Here is a 19,310-nt window from a genome sequence, read left to right as displayed (position 1 = left end):
GCTGAGTGCAGGGACTGAGTCCTGTGGGCTGAAGTCATTGTGCTCTCAAGATTCGACAAGGTTTGCTGAATCCTTTTAGTCCTTGAATGCTTGAATCCTTGTAGCCCAGTACTGGCTACTGTTATGTGTTTTATAGTTATGAAACTGATTAGTTGTCAGCTGAGGCACTGCAGGGTTTGGAAAGCTATTTATCTGTTCAAGGAAATGTAATTTCGGTATGATGATTTGTCTTATTCTCATATTTTTGTCAATTATGACAAATGGTCATGATGCCTGAGTCTTTTCCGATCTTCCACGTATTTCCCATCGACTGTAAAAAAAAAAAAAAAGGACATACCCACCATGACATCACCTATTGGTTTGTGGACTCCCATTTTGAAGACTTGAGTTTGCCATTCTGACCATTACCATCTTGGATTTTTGGAGCCAGAAGGGACCATATTTGAACGAGAGGGTGGAGCTAAGCCTAACGCCAGCTGCTAGCTTGTTTAGCACGGTGCATTTACAGTCTATGGTTAACTGTGATAATGCTAATGCTAATTTTCGCTAGTTAGGCTTAATCCCACCGGAAAAACTGAACATCTGACAATTTAGAGGGTCTTTTAGTACAACCAGACACTGAACAAGACTATTTTAGGCGACCAAAATGTTACAGTTAGCTTTCATGAACTGAAAACACACTGAAATAGCGACAGCTATATGGCTACATCTATAGTCTGTGAATCTGGGGTTATGCCATGGTTATGTTACCTAACCAATGTTGTAGCTGTAGCAGTGACTTGTCAATCACAACGTAGCCACGCCCTGAAGCATACCCTGCTTTGTTGTCACATAATTTACAAAATGAACATCATGCTGTATTGAAGAAGACTTGAAACTAGTGATTGAGACCATAAACTCATTATGAAACTGTTTACTGACGTAATAAATCAAGTGAGAAGTAGGATGATATTCTCATAGACTTCTATACAATCAGACTTGGCTTCGCTTTTCAGACCTGGAGCTAACTGCTTGTTATTTCTGCAAATGTTTTAGGCTATTCTCGCCTTCATGATGTTCAGCCCCTGATGAAGGCAGGATAGTATCGGAGAAGTGTCGTGCCAAGAGTGCTAAGTGTTTGTTAATTTTTGATGGACTTGTACTGGAACTCACACCGTTCTGCACCTCGCTGTGTGTCTAGCAATCATGCTAACATTTTACTCTCCACCACTGCTGAAGAGATTTGGAAAACAGCTTTCCAAAAAGCTTAGTGTGACACAAAATCTCCAATAGTTGTCTTTGAGTCCAACCCAAAGTAAATACAGAAAGTAACGAACTACACAGCACAGCAAGTCTACTTCCAGCTTATCTAACTACCTGCTACCTACCTACAGTTGTTTGTGAGCAGAGGCTACAAATCTAAAGTTACCATGGTCATACTTACTTCTTAGTGGTGTCATTGTTGGTGTAGATGTCAGGATTTGTTTTCCCACTTACTGTGAGACCCATTCGCTGACAGTTATTTTAGTCAGATGTGGTAGACTGTAACTTTAGATGTTAGCATGAGACACTTGTCATGCACTTTTCATCACTTCAAGAGTAGTCTGCACCCATCAGATTGTAGCACCACCATTATGACTGTGGTCATTTACCCAAACTAACCATTGCCAAAGAAACAGTCCAGAACTTTTGTTTGGGAAAAGTTCTCGAGACTGGAACATGGTAGGTAAAAAAAAAACATTTTAGAGTAATTTATGGTATCGACACAGAGCTATTGGTGCTAAAATACAAGTCCAGCTGGTGAATATCAAACTTCAACTTGATGTTTGACCTGCAGCTGCTTCGGCTTCACTGCATGCATGATAAATTATTCTTCACACATCCTCAGCTGATTGTGACTAATTCAGCCATTTGCCTCCAATATTTTGACAATGGAGACAATTCAGATGGGTTTTCTGTTTTCCCCCCAAAAGTCTGCTTTGATTAATTACTGTGAAGCAATTGTTCAATGTCATCTGTCATCTGTTATGCTGAGGCTAATAGATCTTGATACCATCTCATCTTTTGTCTAAACACTCATAAAAAAGAATGAACTTTTCTGTGTGAAACAGCACGTCTAGAATGAAGAGTTGATGGCACTAGTGAGACAAGCAGCAGGCAAACATAACACAGACACAAAAGGATGGATGGGGGGGACTCTGAGAACTCTGAAAACAGCGAGGGACTCTGAGTCTCTGAAGTCTTGGGGGAGGGAGTTCCAGAGCCTGGGAGCTGCCCTAGAGAAGGCTTGTGGCGCTTTGCTTCCATATCTCAAGACTACATGTCTCATTACGTCCCCCAACCTGTCTCTCAAGGTCAAGTTCTGCAAGCTTGCAACTCGGTTCGTGGATCCCTTCACCATTGTAGAAAGGTTCAATTGATGTCTTCTGCGTTGTATCTGCATTTGCTCCAATTTGCACACAACACATCAAACTGTCAAAAAGAGTCCTCAGTCTCCTGCTTCCAAACTTTAGCTGTGTCCCAAATCCATATTATACACTAATTATAGGCAGGTTTCCTTATATTGTATTCACACTGGAGAAGTGACAAAGTTAAAGATCCTTTCCTGACGTGTTTTAAGGTTTATTAAAAAAAAAATCTCTCTCTTGGAACAATGATACGGTTTTTCAACAACAACAACAAAAATTCAGTTAACTTTCTTAATTCTTTGAATGACATCTACTCCTTCTTTCTCATTACAAAATCATGAATTTATGAATATGCAAATATTTTCTGTTTCAAAAGTTTAACTGCTGGATACAAGATGGCTCCTACTTCATTGTAAAGTCCATTCTCAGTGTTTGTGCACTGTAGGCTTCAAATTTCCACATCACACTTGTGTAGGTTGCATATTAGACCATGACTGGCCCCAAATTAGTTGTGATGTCACAAATCCTGCTCGTAGGTGCAGGCATCAAACTCAGATTTTCAGAGAGCTCAGAGAAACTTTCCTCCTTTGGCAGATTAATTTGAAAACAGCCTTCTACTGTCAAACTACACAGTCAAACAGCCAACTGTGGGAACAATAAGAAAAACATATTATTGAGTGGAAGGGGACTTTAAGTATATTATGTGCACTAAAATGGCTGTTTTTTTGTTAAGTTGAACTGGCAGTGGAGTCACATTGTAGTTACCTTTGCACAACGCACATATTGGATAATTTCTTGTTAGTATAAAACAATCTAGTATGTTAATATCTTGTTATCTTGTTAATATCATTGAAAAAACAGTATGCAGTACAGTACAGTAAGATAAGGATAGTATATAATGTGTGTGTATATATATATATATGTATATATATGTATATGTAGTATGGAATTGGGACACAGCATCAGTTTTCACTGAATCATAACTGCCTCTGACAATCACATGATTCAGTCACCTGCCTGCACTGCTGCTCTGCTTTTTCTCACTACGTTCATTCACTACTTCCTGTATAATAGTTACAGTAGTTTACTGTATATTGAGCAGTAAAATAAGAATTTGGATGCTTATCAACCACTGCATCTTGAATCATCGATGACACTGACAGCAATAGAGTCACACAATGGCAATCATTGCATCTATAAAATGTGATGTGTTGCATTGCAAGATTGCTGGCAGAAAGTGGTGCACATGCCATGAACACTACTTTTCGTTCCACTGTGGAAATTATTTAGGGTACTATAAAGTGCATATATTTCACACACTGATTTGTACACTCAAACAAAATGTCGGCGAGTAAGTGCACCATAAAATAAATATGGTGTGATTTCGGACACAGTCATAGTTTTTACTTTTTGTTTAATTTCACTATTTCCACCCTGATGACGACCGTGTGAGGTTTAATCCAATCTGTGTTTCAACCAATATGCCCGACTAAAGGCTTTTAATATAACTCTCTCTTCCCTTCTCTTTCCTCCATCGTTATCAGAATATCTGAGTATTTTAGTCTTTCTACCTACCTACATAATAACCTGATAACATGCACCTCAGTGGCTTATTGTTGCTGATGTTTTGCCTTCATGATATAGTTATATCTGCAGTATATCTTCAGATTGAAATGGATCTCAGTTGCTCTATCTCGTCATGATTTATGCTAATAAGATGATTGTATATTCCCATGTTACAATATCAGTTCTGTAAGATGCCCTACAATAATATAAATGTAAAGATTTTTCAGCGTGGGATCTCTTCTCCTGAAATCTAAAGAAAGTTTTAGCATATGGATCAAACAGGAAATGTAATTTTTTACTTTCAGAAAAGGTCATTATCATTTGTTATGAAGCACTGCCCACATGTAGTCACAGCAGTCATTTGACTAAAGTTTTCTTTCTCTCTGTCGTCTCTGTCCACAGATGGCCTCTGCAACAGCAACCTATGGACAGAAGGAGTCTTCGGACCAGAACTTTGACTATATGTTTAAGATCCTCATCATTGGCAACAGCAGTGTGGGCAAAACCTCCTTCTTGTTCCGTTACGCCGACGACTCCTTCACACCGGCCTTTGTCAGTACAGTGGGTATTGACTTCAAGGTGAAGACCATCTACAGGAATGACAAGAGGATCAAACTACAGATCTGGGTAAGACATTCAAAGACTTTTCTCAAAGGAAGTAAATGAAATGAAGATGTAAAATTGCAAGAGTTGCTGAAGATGGAGGTGGATGACTCAGTAAATTAGTGAGGTTGACAGTTTAACAGATGTAATAAAAGTATCATAAAAATGTCAGCCTTGAGGACACATTGAGAGAGTACAAGGTTGTTGTGGAACGCAAATCCTGATTTTGCCAAGTGGTTGTTGTCCCGAGGCCAACATTTTATATGATAGCCCAGGGACAACAACTGCCTCAGCCAATTAACGTTTGTGATGTCATCACAGAGAGCCCTGCTGCCAATACCTGCAAAATAAATTTTTAAGGCAGTAAAAACAGCTGTGCAAAGATACGAAAATTACAAGGTGAGACCAGGGTGAAAGTTTTCAAATTTACTTATTAGTTTACCCCTGCTACTACAATGTTATTATTATGAGGATATTAAAATGCATATTTGCTTTTTAGATTAGCATTTTACCACCATGGAAGTAAGCTAACATAAGCTTACAAAGGTGAGCTAACAGTTAGCCAAGTGGCTACCAGCCAAAACTGATTCGCATCGCTATCTTTCTGGCTCAAATTGAAACAATCCGAAAGTAATATTTAAATGTTGATATTTTTATAGTGTGCCTAGCTAAAAAAGTGAAAACTTTGCTAGCTAGCAAACATGAGCAAGCTAGCAAGCCACAAAGCCAATACTAACCAAACTTTTAATGTGTACTGTAAATATAAATAATATTTGACTCAAAAAGACATTTGATTTATTTTCATATTTAAAGGGCACTAGCAAGATATCTAGCTTTATCTAACAAAGCATAAACTTCTCTCCATTGTTGATTTTGGTTGAGCTCAGGGTAGTGATACATTCGGCAATTTTATGGGCAATGCTGCAGACGACAAGCAACAGTGAGAGCTTGGGTCAAAAATCTATCCAATATGCTGAGTCAACTCCTAGGGTACTGTTCAACATCAGAAGTTGCCCATAATATTGTTTAGTCTATCACTGTCCTTGGGTTAGGGCAACTCTGGGCAATTCTTTGGGCAATATTAAATCTGAAATCCTCATGCTACTGAATTAGATATTGATACATTTGACTTGTGTGGAATCAATTGATAATTTATACTGTATATATATCACACTCACTAGTATGCACAACTGGCTTATTAAAGGGAAGGAAGGAAGGATTAGTGCAACAAAATCTCCATCACATGCAGCACAAAATAGTATCAAAGATCAAAATCACTGGTCTCCATAAAGAATCTGTGCATCTTACTGTTTTGACCAACTAAACAGTGTCACTTGTGAAGATTGTTATCAACCATGGAGCAGAACTGAAGCATTTCAAAACTGTTTCTGATGTCATAACCACAGTCAATTTCAGATATCAAGCTGTTTACTGCCTGGTATTTGTCCAGAATAGCTTTGAAAACAAATTTGAATCAACACACTTAAAATTTTAATTAACTTAACCATCAAATTGTGGGAAAATAGTGCTTAATGAGACATGAAATACTGAACATAAACAGTGTGTAGTTCATTTCCTTGCTCACGGGAATGTATTGGTAGTTGTGTGAGAGTGAAATGCTGAAAGATACTGGAGGAAACTTGTCCCTTCGGCTTTTATGCAGCTTTCTTCACTTTCCTACAAGACACCTGCAAATGATCCATGGTGTCCAATGATCAGCTGCATTTTCACGTATGACATTTGGGCCACACTTCAGCTTATTTCTCCTGGTTGTTCTGTTTACATCTGACTCTCCTTTCCTCATTTCTAAGATGGATCAGATGAGAAACTGTGCACTTTTTAAGCTGCAGAGGCAGAGACACACAGTGACTCTTTGCATCACTTCAGTCAACCAGCTCTCCATCTGAATGACGTTACTAAAAGCAGGATTACAGTGATTGTCGGGCACCTGTGAAAAGGATGAAGCTATAAACTCTTGACTCTAAGAAACAAAACCTGAATTATAGCTTTAGGAGTATAGTTATGTCATGTATTTTAATGAGTCTTAATAACGCAGCAAAAAATATTTCATAAGATATTTCATAACAGAAATATCTTCCGCTCTGTGAAACACTGCCCTGTGGTGCAGCTGCATGAGGTGAACAAACCTCACACATACATTTGCACGCGGCACCACCTTCTCTGCAGCATAGAATAGAATAGAAAAGAAGATTTAGCCACTAATCTAGAAGCAGATTCTTGACTCATCATCCTTGCCTCAACAATGAATCTGACTCAAGCTTAACAATTAGAAAATATTTGATTTGCTTTAAAAAACAAACTCTCTCAATTAGACAGAATTTGGCAATCCATCATTAAGTACCTTGTGGGGATTAGAAGACACACTACACTACATTTTCTACCCATAACATAACATATATCCATAACTGTTTATTTTGGTGTCCAATTTCACTTTTTTAAGTCTTTTTTTCCCCATGTACTGATTGAATTTCAAGTGGATATCTATGTAACACATCCTTTGGCTTCATAACTGCTATACTGAGCAAAAAACTGACTCACTGTCGTCTGTATATAAAACAAAATGCTCAATAAAAATAGAACAGGAGTAATGCCAAGAGACTAAAACACAGCTAGTTACATCGCTGTGCCCTCAGGAACAGGTTGGTGCTTTTTTGTGATGTTTTGTTGCATCAAACATGTTTTGGCTCCTGAGGGCTCAACAGTAAACACAATCGCAGCAGCTAAGAATAAAGTAAAGTAAAGACGAGCATGTTGACAGAACAAGAGTCCCTGAGGTGAGCAGAGCAGCAGGAAACTGGTGTTTCAGTATCACGCTGTAGATCATAACATCATTTCCACCTTTACTGCATGTTCTGTAGCGTACTATGATGGCAGAGCAGAGTTTGTGTGTGTGTGTGTGTGTGTGTGTGTATGTGTGTGTGTGTGTGTGTGTGTGTGTGTGTGTGTGTGGCTGCCTCTGTTGTCAGCCTTTACCAGGTCTTGCCTCTGGTAAGAAAGACACGATCGGCCAATCAGAGCACGAGAACCAGATGACTGGGTGCTGCTCTCCCCTCCCCCATTACTACACATCTTCCCCTCCCCTCCCTGCACACACACGCGCACACACACACACACACACACACATATATCAAATCCCCATCCCCCCCCTTCTCTCAGTAATTCTCTCAGCTGAGAATGAAGTCGAGTAAAAATGAAAATGGTTTGAGTCATGAGCTCAGAAGTCAACGAGCAGTATTTGTTTCACAGTGTGCGGTTAATCCCATTTTGTAGATTGATGCAGACGTGTGAAGTGTTCTCATTCAGTGCATCACATATATTAGCTCACTTGAAACAGCAGCATTTGTGTTTTTTTTACTGACTCTGTGTAATATGTTGAATTGTAAATGCCACTGTAGCTATTACAGAAGATCAGAAACCTTTTCTTTTGTCATTATATACTATAATATATACACTATAATATATAATTATAGTAGTATTAGTGTTCAAAAATATTCTAATTATGATTTTAAGATGGACTCTTGGGAGACTAGCCTTGAAATAAAAGAGGTCCAAATAAACACATAAACATAAACAAATTAAATCGGGATGGTGACTTCATAAATTAATATTGACATTCAGACATAGGAGTGCAACTATTAATTATATTTATATATTCAAATCCTTTGATGATTATCCTCTTGATTCATTGATTAATCAAATAGTTTTTGCTCACTATTTCCCTGAGCACAAGGATGACATCTCCAAAATACTTGTTTGTCCTGTTAACCAAACCCAAACAGATTAAATTTAAAATGATTACAACTTACAATTCTCACATTTAAGAAGTTGGAAACATCGGATGTTAATCAGTTAATTTATTATCAAAATTGTTGACGAGTAATTGATTAATTTGACTTTTATAATGCCATTAAAACATTTATACAAACCAAAGTAGATGATGTTATCTACTTTGTCTTTTGCATTTTAATTATAATTACAACAATCATAATATTTAACATCAATCTTCAACGTGTCTCTCAGGTAACTCAGTACATTGTTTTTCAGCCATTATTTCAAAAATCATCTGATTTCTTTTGGCTTTCTTTTGTGTTTCCTCTTCTGCCCAAAAGCTGTTTATTTTGTCTTTTGCCTTTTTAACCCTTTTAGATCACATCCCCTTTCTTATCGTGCACCTATTTAACAATATATGCCAAAAAATGTATTTGTATTCTTATCATGTTTTCTTCCTGTTAAACAAAATATGACATGTGCTTACCAAGGCTTGAACCAACCAATTTCAACCAATAACATCATGACATCCACCCATCAATCAATCTTCATCTTTTAGCAGCACAGAGTTAAGATTCATTATGACCCTTTTCAACATTCAAATTAAATTCCTCCCAACGTGACATCCCGCCTGTCTATCCTGTTTCACTCAGAAATACGTCACAATACAGCAGTTAGATACTCCCAAAATGCCGTTTCATCTGGACTTTAAAGCATAAAAAAGACAATATAGTAAGTTCAATGACTCATTTGTTTCTCTGCTTTTCTCATGTATTTCAGCTTCTGTTTCAGTCCTCACACTTGCATGTTGGGGAATTAACACTTCAATGTAATTCTGCATACAAGAAGCATAGGTTCACATATTTCCAGAGCTCTCTGTGATCAAAAGAGATGAGAAGTTAAGTATTTGTTATATAACACCACTGGTGCTACCTACTCTGACATTTTAGGTATAGCGATGATGCTCTCATCCTGAGCAGCCTGCAGCACAATGAGTGGATGAACACAACAGGATTTAAACTGCAATTGCAGAACATTATAACCAGCAGCAGCATGGAGAAGAAAGGTCAAAGCTACAGCGATTTAAAAATACATGTCATACAATGTTTTCGTGACCTGAGAATGATCATGTGTGTAGATACATCAAAGAGTCGAGGAAAAGGAAACAAAGACTGAGAATGTTGCCTTTGTTTTCCTTTTGTTCAACACTAAACATCACAGTTCATGTTATGTGTGTGTTGTTTCAGTGGTTTGATGTAGGTGTAAATACCTGGAAAGTTCAACGACAGGAACAATAGGTATTGGGTTTATTTGGGATCTATAATAGTAATAATAGTAAAAATATATATATATGTTTATACATATCTACACAGTTGTATGTAGTTCTTGCTATTATTTGGATTCTCTGAATTTTTTTTGATATTGTTGTTCATAAATTTTTATTATTGCAATATAAAGTTATTATATAGAGTATTTAAACACTAATCTCAACTCAATTCAATTTATATTGCACTTAAAACACAACGAACTTGATCCTAAGTAGTTTACAGAGTTTAAAAACAAACTATTATTATTAATATTAGAGGACTAAAATGTAAGTAAAAGGACACAATGACATAAAAGTTAAATTAGTGCAGTGAAATTCTGTGATGTTGATGGATAATCAAGTAACTATTAAAGATTTATCATTTTAGTAAGATTTAGAGATATTTTCACTTCACTCTTACGTCAAATACAGGATGTTATAAAACATAGTCATAAATGTCAAGGTATTCCCAAAAAAAACCCTCCTCTGTTGCCGTGGATACAGATGTTATAATTGGTTACTTCCATCCAGACTGAGCAGTAGATGTCAGTCTCTTTTTTTTTTTTTCTTTTGCTCTGCTGACGGCCGAGTGATGCTGTTGGACCAGAAGCTACGTGGCTCAGAGAGTCACAGGGTGTTGGGTATCAGAAACAGAGGTCCTTCATTCCCTGAGCGTTCATTAGGGCTTAGCACTGAAATCCAACCTCAACGTGATCTGTGGCCAGAGAGAGATCACAAGGGAGGAAGAAGCAGGATCGCCACTTTGGCTGAGACCATGTCAGATACATGACGAGAGCTGCTGGAGGAGCTGATGAAGTGTCACCTGCTGGCCTTTTAATACACTGGCTTTACTGTAACACATAAGAGCAATGTGCCAGTCTGTTGAATGTGATCTGTGTGTGTGTGTGTGTGTGTGTGTGTGTGTGTGTGTGTGACATCTTCAGGCTGTATTCTGTAATCAGTGCAGGAAAAATAGTTAGTCACAATAACTGCTGATTCCCAAACTGTCACAGTTGTGTTTTGGAGCATTTTGCAGGTCTTAAGTTATTGAGAGTTTAACAGTGTGTGTTCACAACCAGCTAACTATCTGCTCTGATAAAAACACTTCCCATCATGTTCTTAATTAATTTCCTATTGTCACATTTTTGTTTTGTTTTTTGTCCACTTTAAATTTTATGTGACTGGTCATCTTTGATGCAGAATACAAGATTGGTGTACTCAACTCCGGCTACTAAGGAGGAAATTGTGCTGTACAAAACAATTAAGAATCATGTTTTCAAACACCTGATGCTGTTAAACAGGATTTGACAACTCTTAAATTTGGATTTCTTAACCCTGCTATTACTGTTTTATCATTTTATCAGCCAAATGCATCAAGTTAAAGTCCCCCTCCAGACAAAAATATGTTTTTCTTATTGTTACATCAGTGTTTAAGCTTCACTGTGCAGACTGATGTATGTGCAGACTTTGACACTAGAAGGACTGTTTACACAAAGGGGGAAAGTTTCTCTGTGCTCACCTTAAATCTGAGTTTGATGCATGTACCTGCGAGCTGGATTTGTGACATCACAACCAGTTTAAACCTAGTCTGCTCCAGTATGCAACTTACACCAGTGTTGTGTGGAAACTTCCAGTACACATACACTGAGAATGGACTAATTAGTAAAAAAGGATCTTACATCAAGCAGTTAAAGTTTTTAAATGTTTGAATATTTGCACATTCATATATTATGTATTTTTCAATCAGGGAGAGCAGTAAATATCATTTTAAGAATTTGCAATCAGGTAATTGACCTTTTTATGGAAAAACAAACACAAAGTATTATTCACAGCATTTTAGTAGTTTTTATTTGTCTTGTGTGAGAGGCTTTTTAAAACTCTGTGATGGTGCATTGCCTGCCTAAGTGGCTGGTAAAAATGATGATTGATGATACTTTCAGAACAGAAAAACTCATTCCAAACTCATTCACGATAAACTTCAATTTAAAATTGTTCATTGCTATAAAATGTGCTGATGCATCAAAGCTTTTGAGTGCACCAAAAAGTTTTCTAATACTGTAGTTTTTACTCTGCAGAGGTCAGCAGCTCTCCAACAGCAGTGTGTGCTTTTTTTTTTTTTCATAGCACAGATGAACTTCCAATAACTGGATTTAGCCGCCAGCTGTTCACTTTCCACCCTCACTGTCATATAGAAAAGTATTTTATTAGCCAACACACACTTTTTTATGAAAATGTTAGGCAGTGTGAAGCACATTTCTGGGTTAAAACCACCTCCTGCAGAAAGTGTACTGCTGCACCAGATGCACTGTGTATCCTCAACTTTTTTTGTCTTAAGTAAGAGAAGTTATGACAACCAGAAGTAAAGAGTTGCTCTGATGTCTTTTCCAGGATACGGCAGGTCAGGAGCGTTACCGCACCATCACCACGGCTTACTACCGAGGAGCCATGGGCTTCATCCTCATGTATGACATCACCAACGAGGAATCCTTCAACGCCGTCCAGGACTGGTATGTGATAAGAGACCGCTGTGTAGGAAACGGTGGTATTGAGATAATTAGCACCAGTCTGGAAATTAATTGATAGATGTTGTAGATGAAGTAGATGATCCGGTTCAAGTTTCTGTATGTATCATGTTTCCTCTGCCTGCAGAGGCACCGGATGCTGCAGGGATCATTTATCATGTCTGTTATTCTTTTTGGCCTCCTGACCTCCCATTTCTCATGATGGCACTGATCACTTTGGATGAAACCTGAGAGAATGATGTTTGTCATTTTTACGTTTCAAAATTACTGTACTCGACCTTAAAGGAACAGTTCAGATTTTTTTTTAGTTTATCCTGATTCTAGTTTCACCTAACTGTCTGCACTTATGCAGTACTTTAGGCATTTTTAGGTATTTAATTGATCAAGAAAGCAAATTTGAAAATGACTCAGTAAAGAAAGATAATTAATCACTAATGAGATCTAGTTTTGTACGTTTGTTAAGATCCAACACTGAGGAAGCGCTTCTTGGATCTAACAACAAGAAGCCGACTGATCAGCTTGTTGATTGTGAATGAATTAATCTAAAAGACCAAGACATAAGGTGATTCCTTTTTCTTTTTTCTTTTTTTTAACTATGGTCTGCCACCTTTTTTCATCACTTTGTTTTGGAGATTACAGACAAAGGTTTTTTTGACATTTGTACCTTGGTGAAGCAGTGTGTTTTGACTTTTTGCTGAAGTCATTCCCCTTTTTTGTGGTTTGGAAGACAAAAAACTAGAACACTTGCACCGCATGAAACAGTAAGGCCTAGTTTCTGTCGAAAGCTCTAAATGACCTGTCATATCTGAGCTTCGTCTGTCCAAACGTATTCTGTCGCCTTGATGATACATTACGGGTGTCTGATACTTCCAGTTGTCTGTTTCTCTGACTCCCTATTGTTGTCTTATATTTCATGTTAAGAACTAACACAGTTCCAAAACTTTGACAACATTTTAACATTGATGTGACATTTACTTGCTATCATGGCGACACTTTAAATTCGCTTTTTAGCTTTCAAATTTAAGGTCCCATGTAGATTTTATGCCTCAGTGTCAAGATTTGTAGTTCTAATCAATGCAGTAGAGATCTGGTTTTAAAAGTTGTCTCTCTGCAGCTTTTTTGCCGCACACACTGGAAAACATGAGGGCAAGAATCAGATTTGGGATACATTCAGTGGCAGGATGAGTGCAGCGTTTTAGCTTCCTCTCTCTGACTGCTGGGTGTGTTGGTTCCCAGGTCGACCCAGATTAAGACGTACTCGTGGGACAACGCCCAGGTGCTGCTGGTAGGAAACAAGTGCGACATGGAGGATGAGCGAGTGGTGAGTGGAGAGAGAGGCCGGCAGCTGTCTGAACACCTCGGTGAGTTCATGGTTCACACACACACACACACACACACACTCCATATCTATGACTCATTCTTGCGTACACTGACCAGAGTTTGCCAGAGGACTTATCTGAAATAGTATTCTTATTATTCTGAATGTTAGTGGTGCAATAAAATTTGACATTGTATTGATTTACTCTCTTAAAGTAAGCCACAACATGCTTAATATAACTTTTTTTCACATATGCTGTTCTCAAGACCTGTACACACACTTTGATGTGTATATTCAGCGGAATTCCCCTTTAACCACAGGAATCTGTTACATTCACATTACATGCTGAAGAAAGAAGTAAGAAAAACGATTTTTTTTGCCTTCGAGTGACTCAGATCTGATTTTTTTTTGGAAATGTGAACAAACCAAATCTGATTTTTTCATATCAGATCTGGGCCTCTTGCATATGTGGTCCTGATCTGGCTATGCAACCGTTGTCAGAATGGTGAGATCAGAATTCACATGTTTTTTTTAAAATGTTTCACTTCTCTATGCATATTTCCTGTAAAATAAACATGGAGGAGAACAGCGATGGGGGTCAATGGAGAGACGAAAAAGTTTCAAATTTGTTGGACATTTATGGAGAAGCTGCTATTCAAGCCAAACTGGCAGAAACTTATTGTAACCGAATGCTAGAACAGCCATGTCATCCACATTTATGATTTGACTGTTGCACAAATTAAGTTAATGTTATTATTCTTGTACACATGCGGCTCACATTTATGTTAAATTTGCATGTGTATGGCAGTTTAGGATGTCAGTTTAGGATCTCATCTGTCACTTACCAACATCAATGTGAACCATCAACAAAAAAAGATCAGATAACTAAAAAGGCCTTTAATATGAACACAGCCTTACACACAGTTTGACTGCAGGAACTTGCAGCCAAACTGTGGCTCCTAAGCCATAGATCTTATTCCCCAAAAAGTTCCTACTCCAGAAAGGAGTTTGCAGTACTAAACTGATGACTGGTCACATACAAGCCTCATGACATCTTTAAAGTGCTGTGTTGGCTTTATGCTGCACTCACAAGACAGGCACGACAGGAAGAATAGGAAAACCTCCTAATATTCTCACTTGAGAGCATTCATGCATCAGCCGCTACCCCCACTGTTGGCCTTGTAGTCGCTCCAGTACTGTTTTCCCACTCACTTTACAGTCTGTGTAGTCCTGTGATACCAGACAATCAGAGATCTCCGCCTACCGAAGCGTTTAGAGACTGACCTGTGAATCTACAGTCTGTGCAATAATCTCCAAGTTCAGATGAGGCTAGCAGGAAGTAAGTCATAGGTTTTAGAAGTATTGTGTGTGGGTCAGAGGGGATCACAGTCATTAGGATTTATATTTTGGGAACCATGATTTTACAAAATTTTGTGGCAATCTATCCCATAGTTGTTGAGATATTTCACTTCGGACTCCAGTGTTAAACCAACCGACCAACAGCATTTGCCAACTGCAGAGCCAAGCTGCTACTGTGCAGTTAAAATTGTGTTTCATTAGATTTACTCTCTACTACATCTCCAAAACTAAACTATGAGGCTACATAGGGGACGACCTCCTCATTAAACCTTTCTGAACCTGTCCCACACCCCATTCTCCTACAGGTTTTGAGTTCTTCGAGGCTAGCGCCAAAGACAACATCAATGTGAAGCAGACCTTCGAGCGTCTGGTCGACATCATCTGCGAAAAGATGTCAGAGAGCCTGGATGCTGGAGATCCCGCCGTCACGGGGGCCAAACAGGGGCCCCAGCTGACAGAGCAGCCTGCTCCACCTCACCAGGACTGTGCATGTTAAAGCTGACTACTCCCTCCAAAACCCCTCTCCTTCCTTCCCCTCCCTCCTACCTCCTCCTCCTCCAGTGGGACCCCAGGGCCTCAGGTCCGTAGTCCATCACCCTTTTCACTCACTTTCCTGCTTCTTTCTGTAACCTAGTAAGGATCATTGGCTTAAGGTCACAAGGACCAGGTTGAAAAGTGTCTGAAATGCTCTGAGATGTTAGTGGACCAATGCTTGAGGTGTGCTTGTTTGTGGTTACTCCCCATAAAGGAGCTATATAAGGTGTCAGCTTTTTGATCAGTGCTGGTGTTGGTCTGATGCCAAAGCAAGTTCAGTCAAACCAGAGTGTTTCAGACCCTTTGCAGCGCAGGTTCTTGAATGTTCCCGACCCCATGTTTTCCATTGTTTCCCCCGATCCTCAGTGTGGTTTTACAAGAAGGATTTGACGGCGTCCGTCCTCAGAGTGCCATTTAAATCCTTCCGATGTTTACAGTACTTTGTTTCATGTCAGTCTTGAAAAGATGTCAGCCTTGGATTTGGTGACCAAGAAGTCAACAGTGGCGTTACATTATGTGTTGTCCTGCAAAGAGGGAGGGATGATCCAGCTGAAATCTGTTCCTTATCGATGTGTTAAGTTTCTTATATGGTCCAGGACACATACAGATTCCATAAATCCATGAATCTGTGTTTCATTTGTTGTCTCACCTGGTATCTAAATATTGATATTGCAGGCATTAGCAAGTGTTTTGTTTCTCGTTATTCATCAGCCTTTTTGTTTTGCCTTTTTTTTTTTTTACATTTCTTTAGCAGCATTTCTTCTTTTTTTATATTCTGATACCCCTTTTATTCTTTTCATACATTAAACACTGGGTGGGGACAATATGAACAATATATAGCTAGGTTAAAAAAAATAGCAAAAAATGAAGAGACATGTTTTATTTAATTATATTTATTTCAGATGTATATATAAATGTTGTGCAATATATATATATATATATATATAATATCTACAGGTATGCATTTCTGGAAATGAACTTTAAAAGGTATGAAATTCTATGAGGATAGTATCAAATATATGAGGTCTGTGTTGTAGGGTTTGTTTGGATGATGTGTGGAATTGTTTGAGCCTGTGGCAACTCCTCACCTCATTTCCCCGTTGGTTTGGTCTCATGCTGCTTTACAGAGAGGTTGCAAAGTCAGAAATTCATATGTCCTGCTAAGAAAAATGCAGCGGAATGGCCCTTTGAGTCTGAATCACAAGTTTATCATCCTCCAAATCCACGTAGCTAATAAAGTTTAACATTATAAATGATTAGAAGAAGGCACTTGCTGGAAAAAAAAATGTTGTGCTGCATCATAACTGCTTTTTAAATCCAGACAGTGTGTTATGAATTTTGGTGGCAAATGTTTGGATGCAACAGCCTCAAGATGTCTTTATTCTAGTTGTCACTGTAGAAAAAAAAAAGTCAAAGAATATCTGAAAAGCATTTTGTGTTGGTCGAAAATTTTAGGCTTGAGGCTGTAGATGAGCTTGCTAACAATGCCACATATTGACAGTACAGTATTTTACATCCAATTTTTTGCTTCACCACTGAAAAGCATTGAGGTTGTAATTACAACAGCTGGCAATTTCTGACTGGAGACTTGAATGCAGCACATCTTTTTTTTGGTTTTCATCCTCCTGATAGCTGTTAGTTTATCCAAATGTCCTATAATAATAACCATCATCACAATAATCATGTGAGTATTCTCTAGAACATGATGGAGTTGGTTTGGAGGATATTAAAAAAAATGTTTTGCTAGGTAATTCTAATGGTATTTTGCATTTATCAGATATTTTGACACTAGAGAGTGATGGGAGGACCTGTGACAAAGATCCCCAGATAGGCCAGAACAGGCTACATTACTGTTAACATGGTACGAATCTTAGACTGCTGGGCTGCTGGTATCTACTGGTTTAGTTGTGAAACTACTGCAACAATGGCAGTTTCATGCTGAAAAAATCAAAAGCAGAATCACTGATTGACAACTACAGTAATTGTGCATGAAACTGTCTTGCTGCTGTCAAGACTTGAAGACTTAAAGCTCATCCTGGCATAAAGTACAGGACGGCAGGATTAAAGACAGTGTAAAACACTTGACATACTGTAGCGTGCACTGCACATTTCAGTCTAATGTGACAAAGTAATCTGAAGTGAGAGTCAGGCAACCATCGCTTTTGATCACACACACATCAGCTGTTAAGATTTCAATCTAGTTTGTACTGATTGGATTAAAAATTGTGGTACTGTACTGTATGTTTGCAGTTTTCATGTGTGCAGCTACAATAATTGCATTACTTTGAGAGGCTGGGTTGCAGTGTGCATGTCATTTATGTGCTGCTCCTTATCTGTGAACATAGCAGAAAATGTGTCAAACTACATGTTTCCTTGCTTAATGACAAACACTGCTCATAGTAAGACCTCTCCAGAATCAGTATTACAGAGCAGCTTTCTTAGATGCTGGTGAGCTCTTGTGTGGACGTCAGTTTATATGTTTGTTTCTGTGTAATGTTATCTCTCAGATGTTCAGTCTTCAGGTGAATTATTGACACCACTGTTTAAAGTCAAACAAGCATTAAATGGCTGGAGGCTGATTGTTCACAGAGCAGGTACCTGCTGAGTTTTTTTAACACTAATTTTGAGTCGATGCAGGAATTAAATACTATGTTCTCTTGGTTCCAATATTAATTTGCTGCCACATCACATTGCATTACTGGTTGTTTTTGAAGTCAACATAGCGTCACTCATTCAGGACATGCATTACCCCTCTACACCCATTTGTTTTTTTAACACTGTTTCCACCGTTTAAACTGGTTTGCCAGGTATTCCTTTTTTTCATTTCACCAAAGATGTAAAGCTGTAAAAGCAGCTAATTGTTTCTGCTAAAGGATGCCAGAATGAGCCGTGTGTGACCAGTTGTAAACGTTTAAAGTTGTAATAAAACAAGTGCTGGAGTGAATCCTGGTTATTCAAAGAATGATTTTTATGTCATTCAAGGTTTGCTTGTGAGCCGTGCAAATCTGATGCTGTTGTATCCCATAAAAACACAGATTTTAAAAAAAGGATGTTATCTATGGATGTAGAGGGCAAAGCACTATAAAAATTAATATGGATGTTAAAGTAATTGACTTTTGCTTCATGATTTTAGCCGAAATCAAATCAGCAAAATGTTTATTTCTGGAGTAACTGTTGCAGTAGTTAACTGTCAGGTGCAAATAAACCTGAAGTCACAAATATCCAGAACCATTTATTACTAAATTTTGAGAAAAACAAGCTCTCTAGATTTCAAGTGTCCCACCAAAGTAGCGATGTTCTTCTCAGAAAGGGAATGAAGATTTGGACAGTAATGATCATGACAAACCTGGGAGAAGATTTTGATCCTGCGTATACTTTACTTCTTACTGGTTGTGACTGTTTCTTTTCCAAACTTTTAAACTGTTCTCCTTTCTAATATGTCTTCCTCTCTATATAAACCAGATCTGTAAATACTGTTACCTTTGAGTCATATGTGTGGATTGTGTTGTATCGACTCAGGCTTGCAAACAAAAAGAAACAAGATTAAAAAAAATTAAAAAAAAAAAAAAAAAAAAAGAAAAGAAAAAGAGGAGAAAAAAAAGCTGGTAATCTGAAAAACCCCAAAAGAGCCATGTTGTACTGTATCTGCATTCATCTCTAGGCCTGCTTGTGAATGAATGTGTCACTCAGTTACAAAGCAATACACACTACAGTATCTACACAAAAAGAAATGCCATCAAGCTTGGTAGAGGTTGCCGACTTTAGATCTTCTACTAGCACGTATCAACATGTACTTTATTATTTGGTCTTGTATCACTGCCTCTTCAAAACCCTCCTCAGTTTGGGCCATTAAAGGTGAGAGAATATGCTGTGGATGTTTTTATCTGTACTTTGTGGTAAAACAATAAAAACGTTGCTAACAATAA

At 38.1% G+C, this 19,310-nt stretch overlaps 1 protein-coding gene across 1 annotated transcript in view; it reads left to right on the top strand.

The window, feature by feature from the left end:
* rab3ab (RAB3A, member RAS oncogene family, b) overlaps window positions 1-19,310 on the top strand; it is a 29,699-nt gene extending 10,389 nt beyond the window's left edge. Inside the window, exons 2-5 of the mRNA XM_044362039.1 lie at window positions 4,356-4,580; window positions 12,040-12,158; window positions 13,410-13,534; window positions 15,156-19,310. Of these exons, the coding sequence (XP_044217974.1) occupies window positions 4,356-4,580; window positions 12,040-12,158; window positions 13,410-13,534; window positions 15,156-15,346 (660 nt within the window). The 3' untranslated portion in view covers window positions 15,347-19,310. The remainder of the gene's footprint in view (window positions 1-4,355; window positions 4,581-12,039; window positions 12,159-13,409; window positions 13,535-15,155) is intronic.

Source organism: Thunnus albacares, chromosome 9 (assembly GCF_914725855.1).
Source record: "Thunnus albacares chromosome 9, fThuAlb1.1, whole genome shotgun sequence".
NCBI lineage: Eukaryota > Metazoa > Chordata > Actinopteri > Scombriformes > Scombridae > Thunnus > Thunnus albacares.
This window is presented reverse-complemented; position numbering and strand designations above follow the sequence as displayed.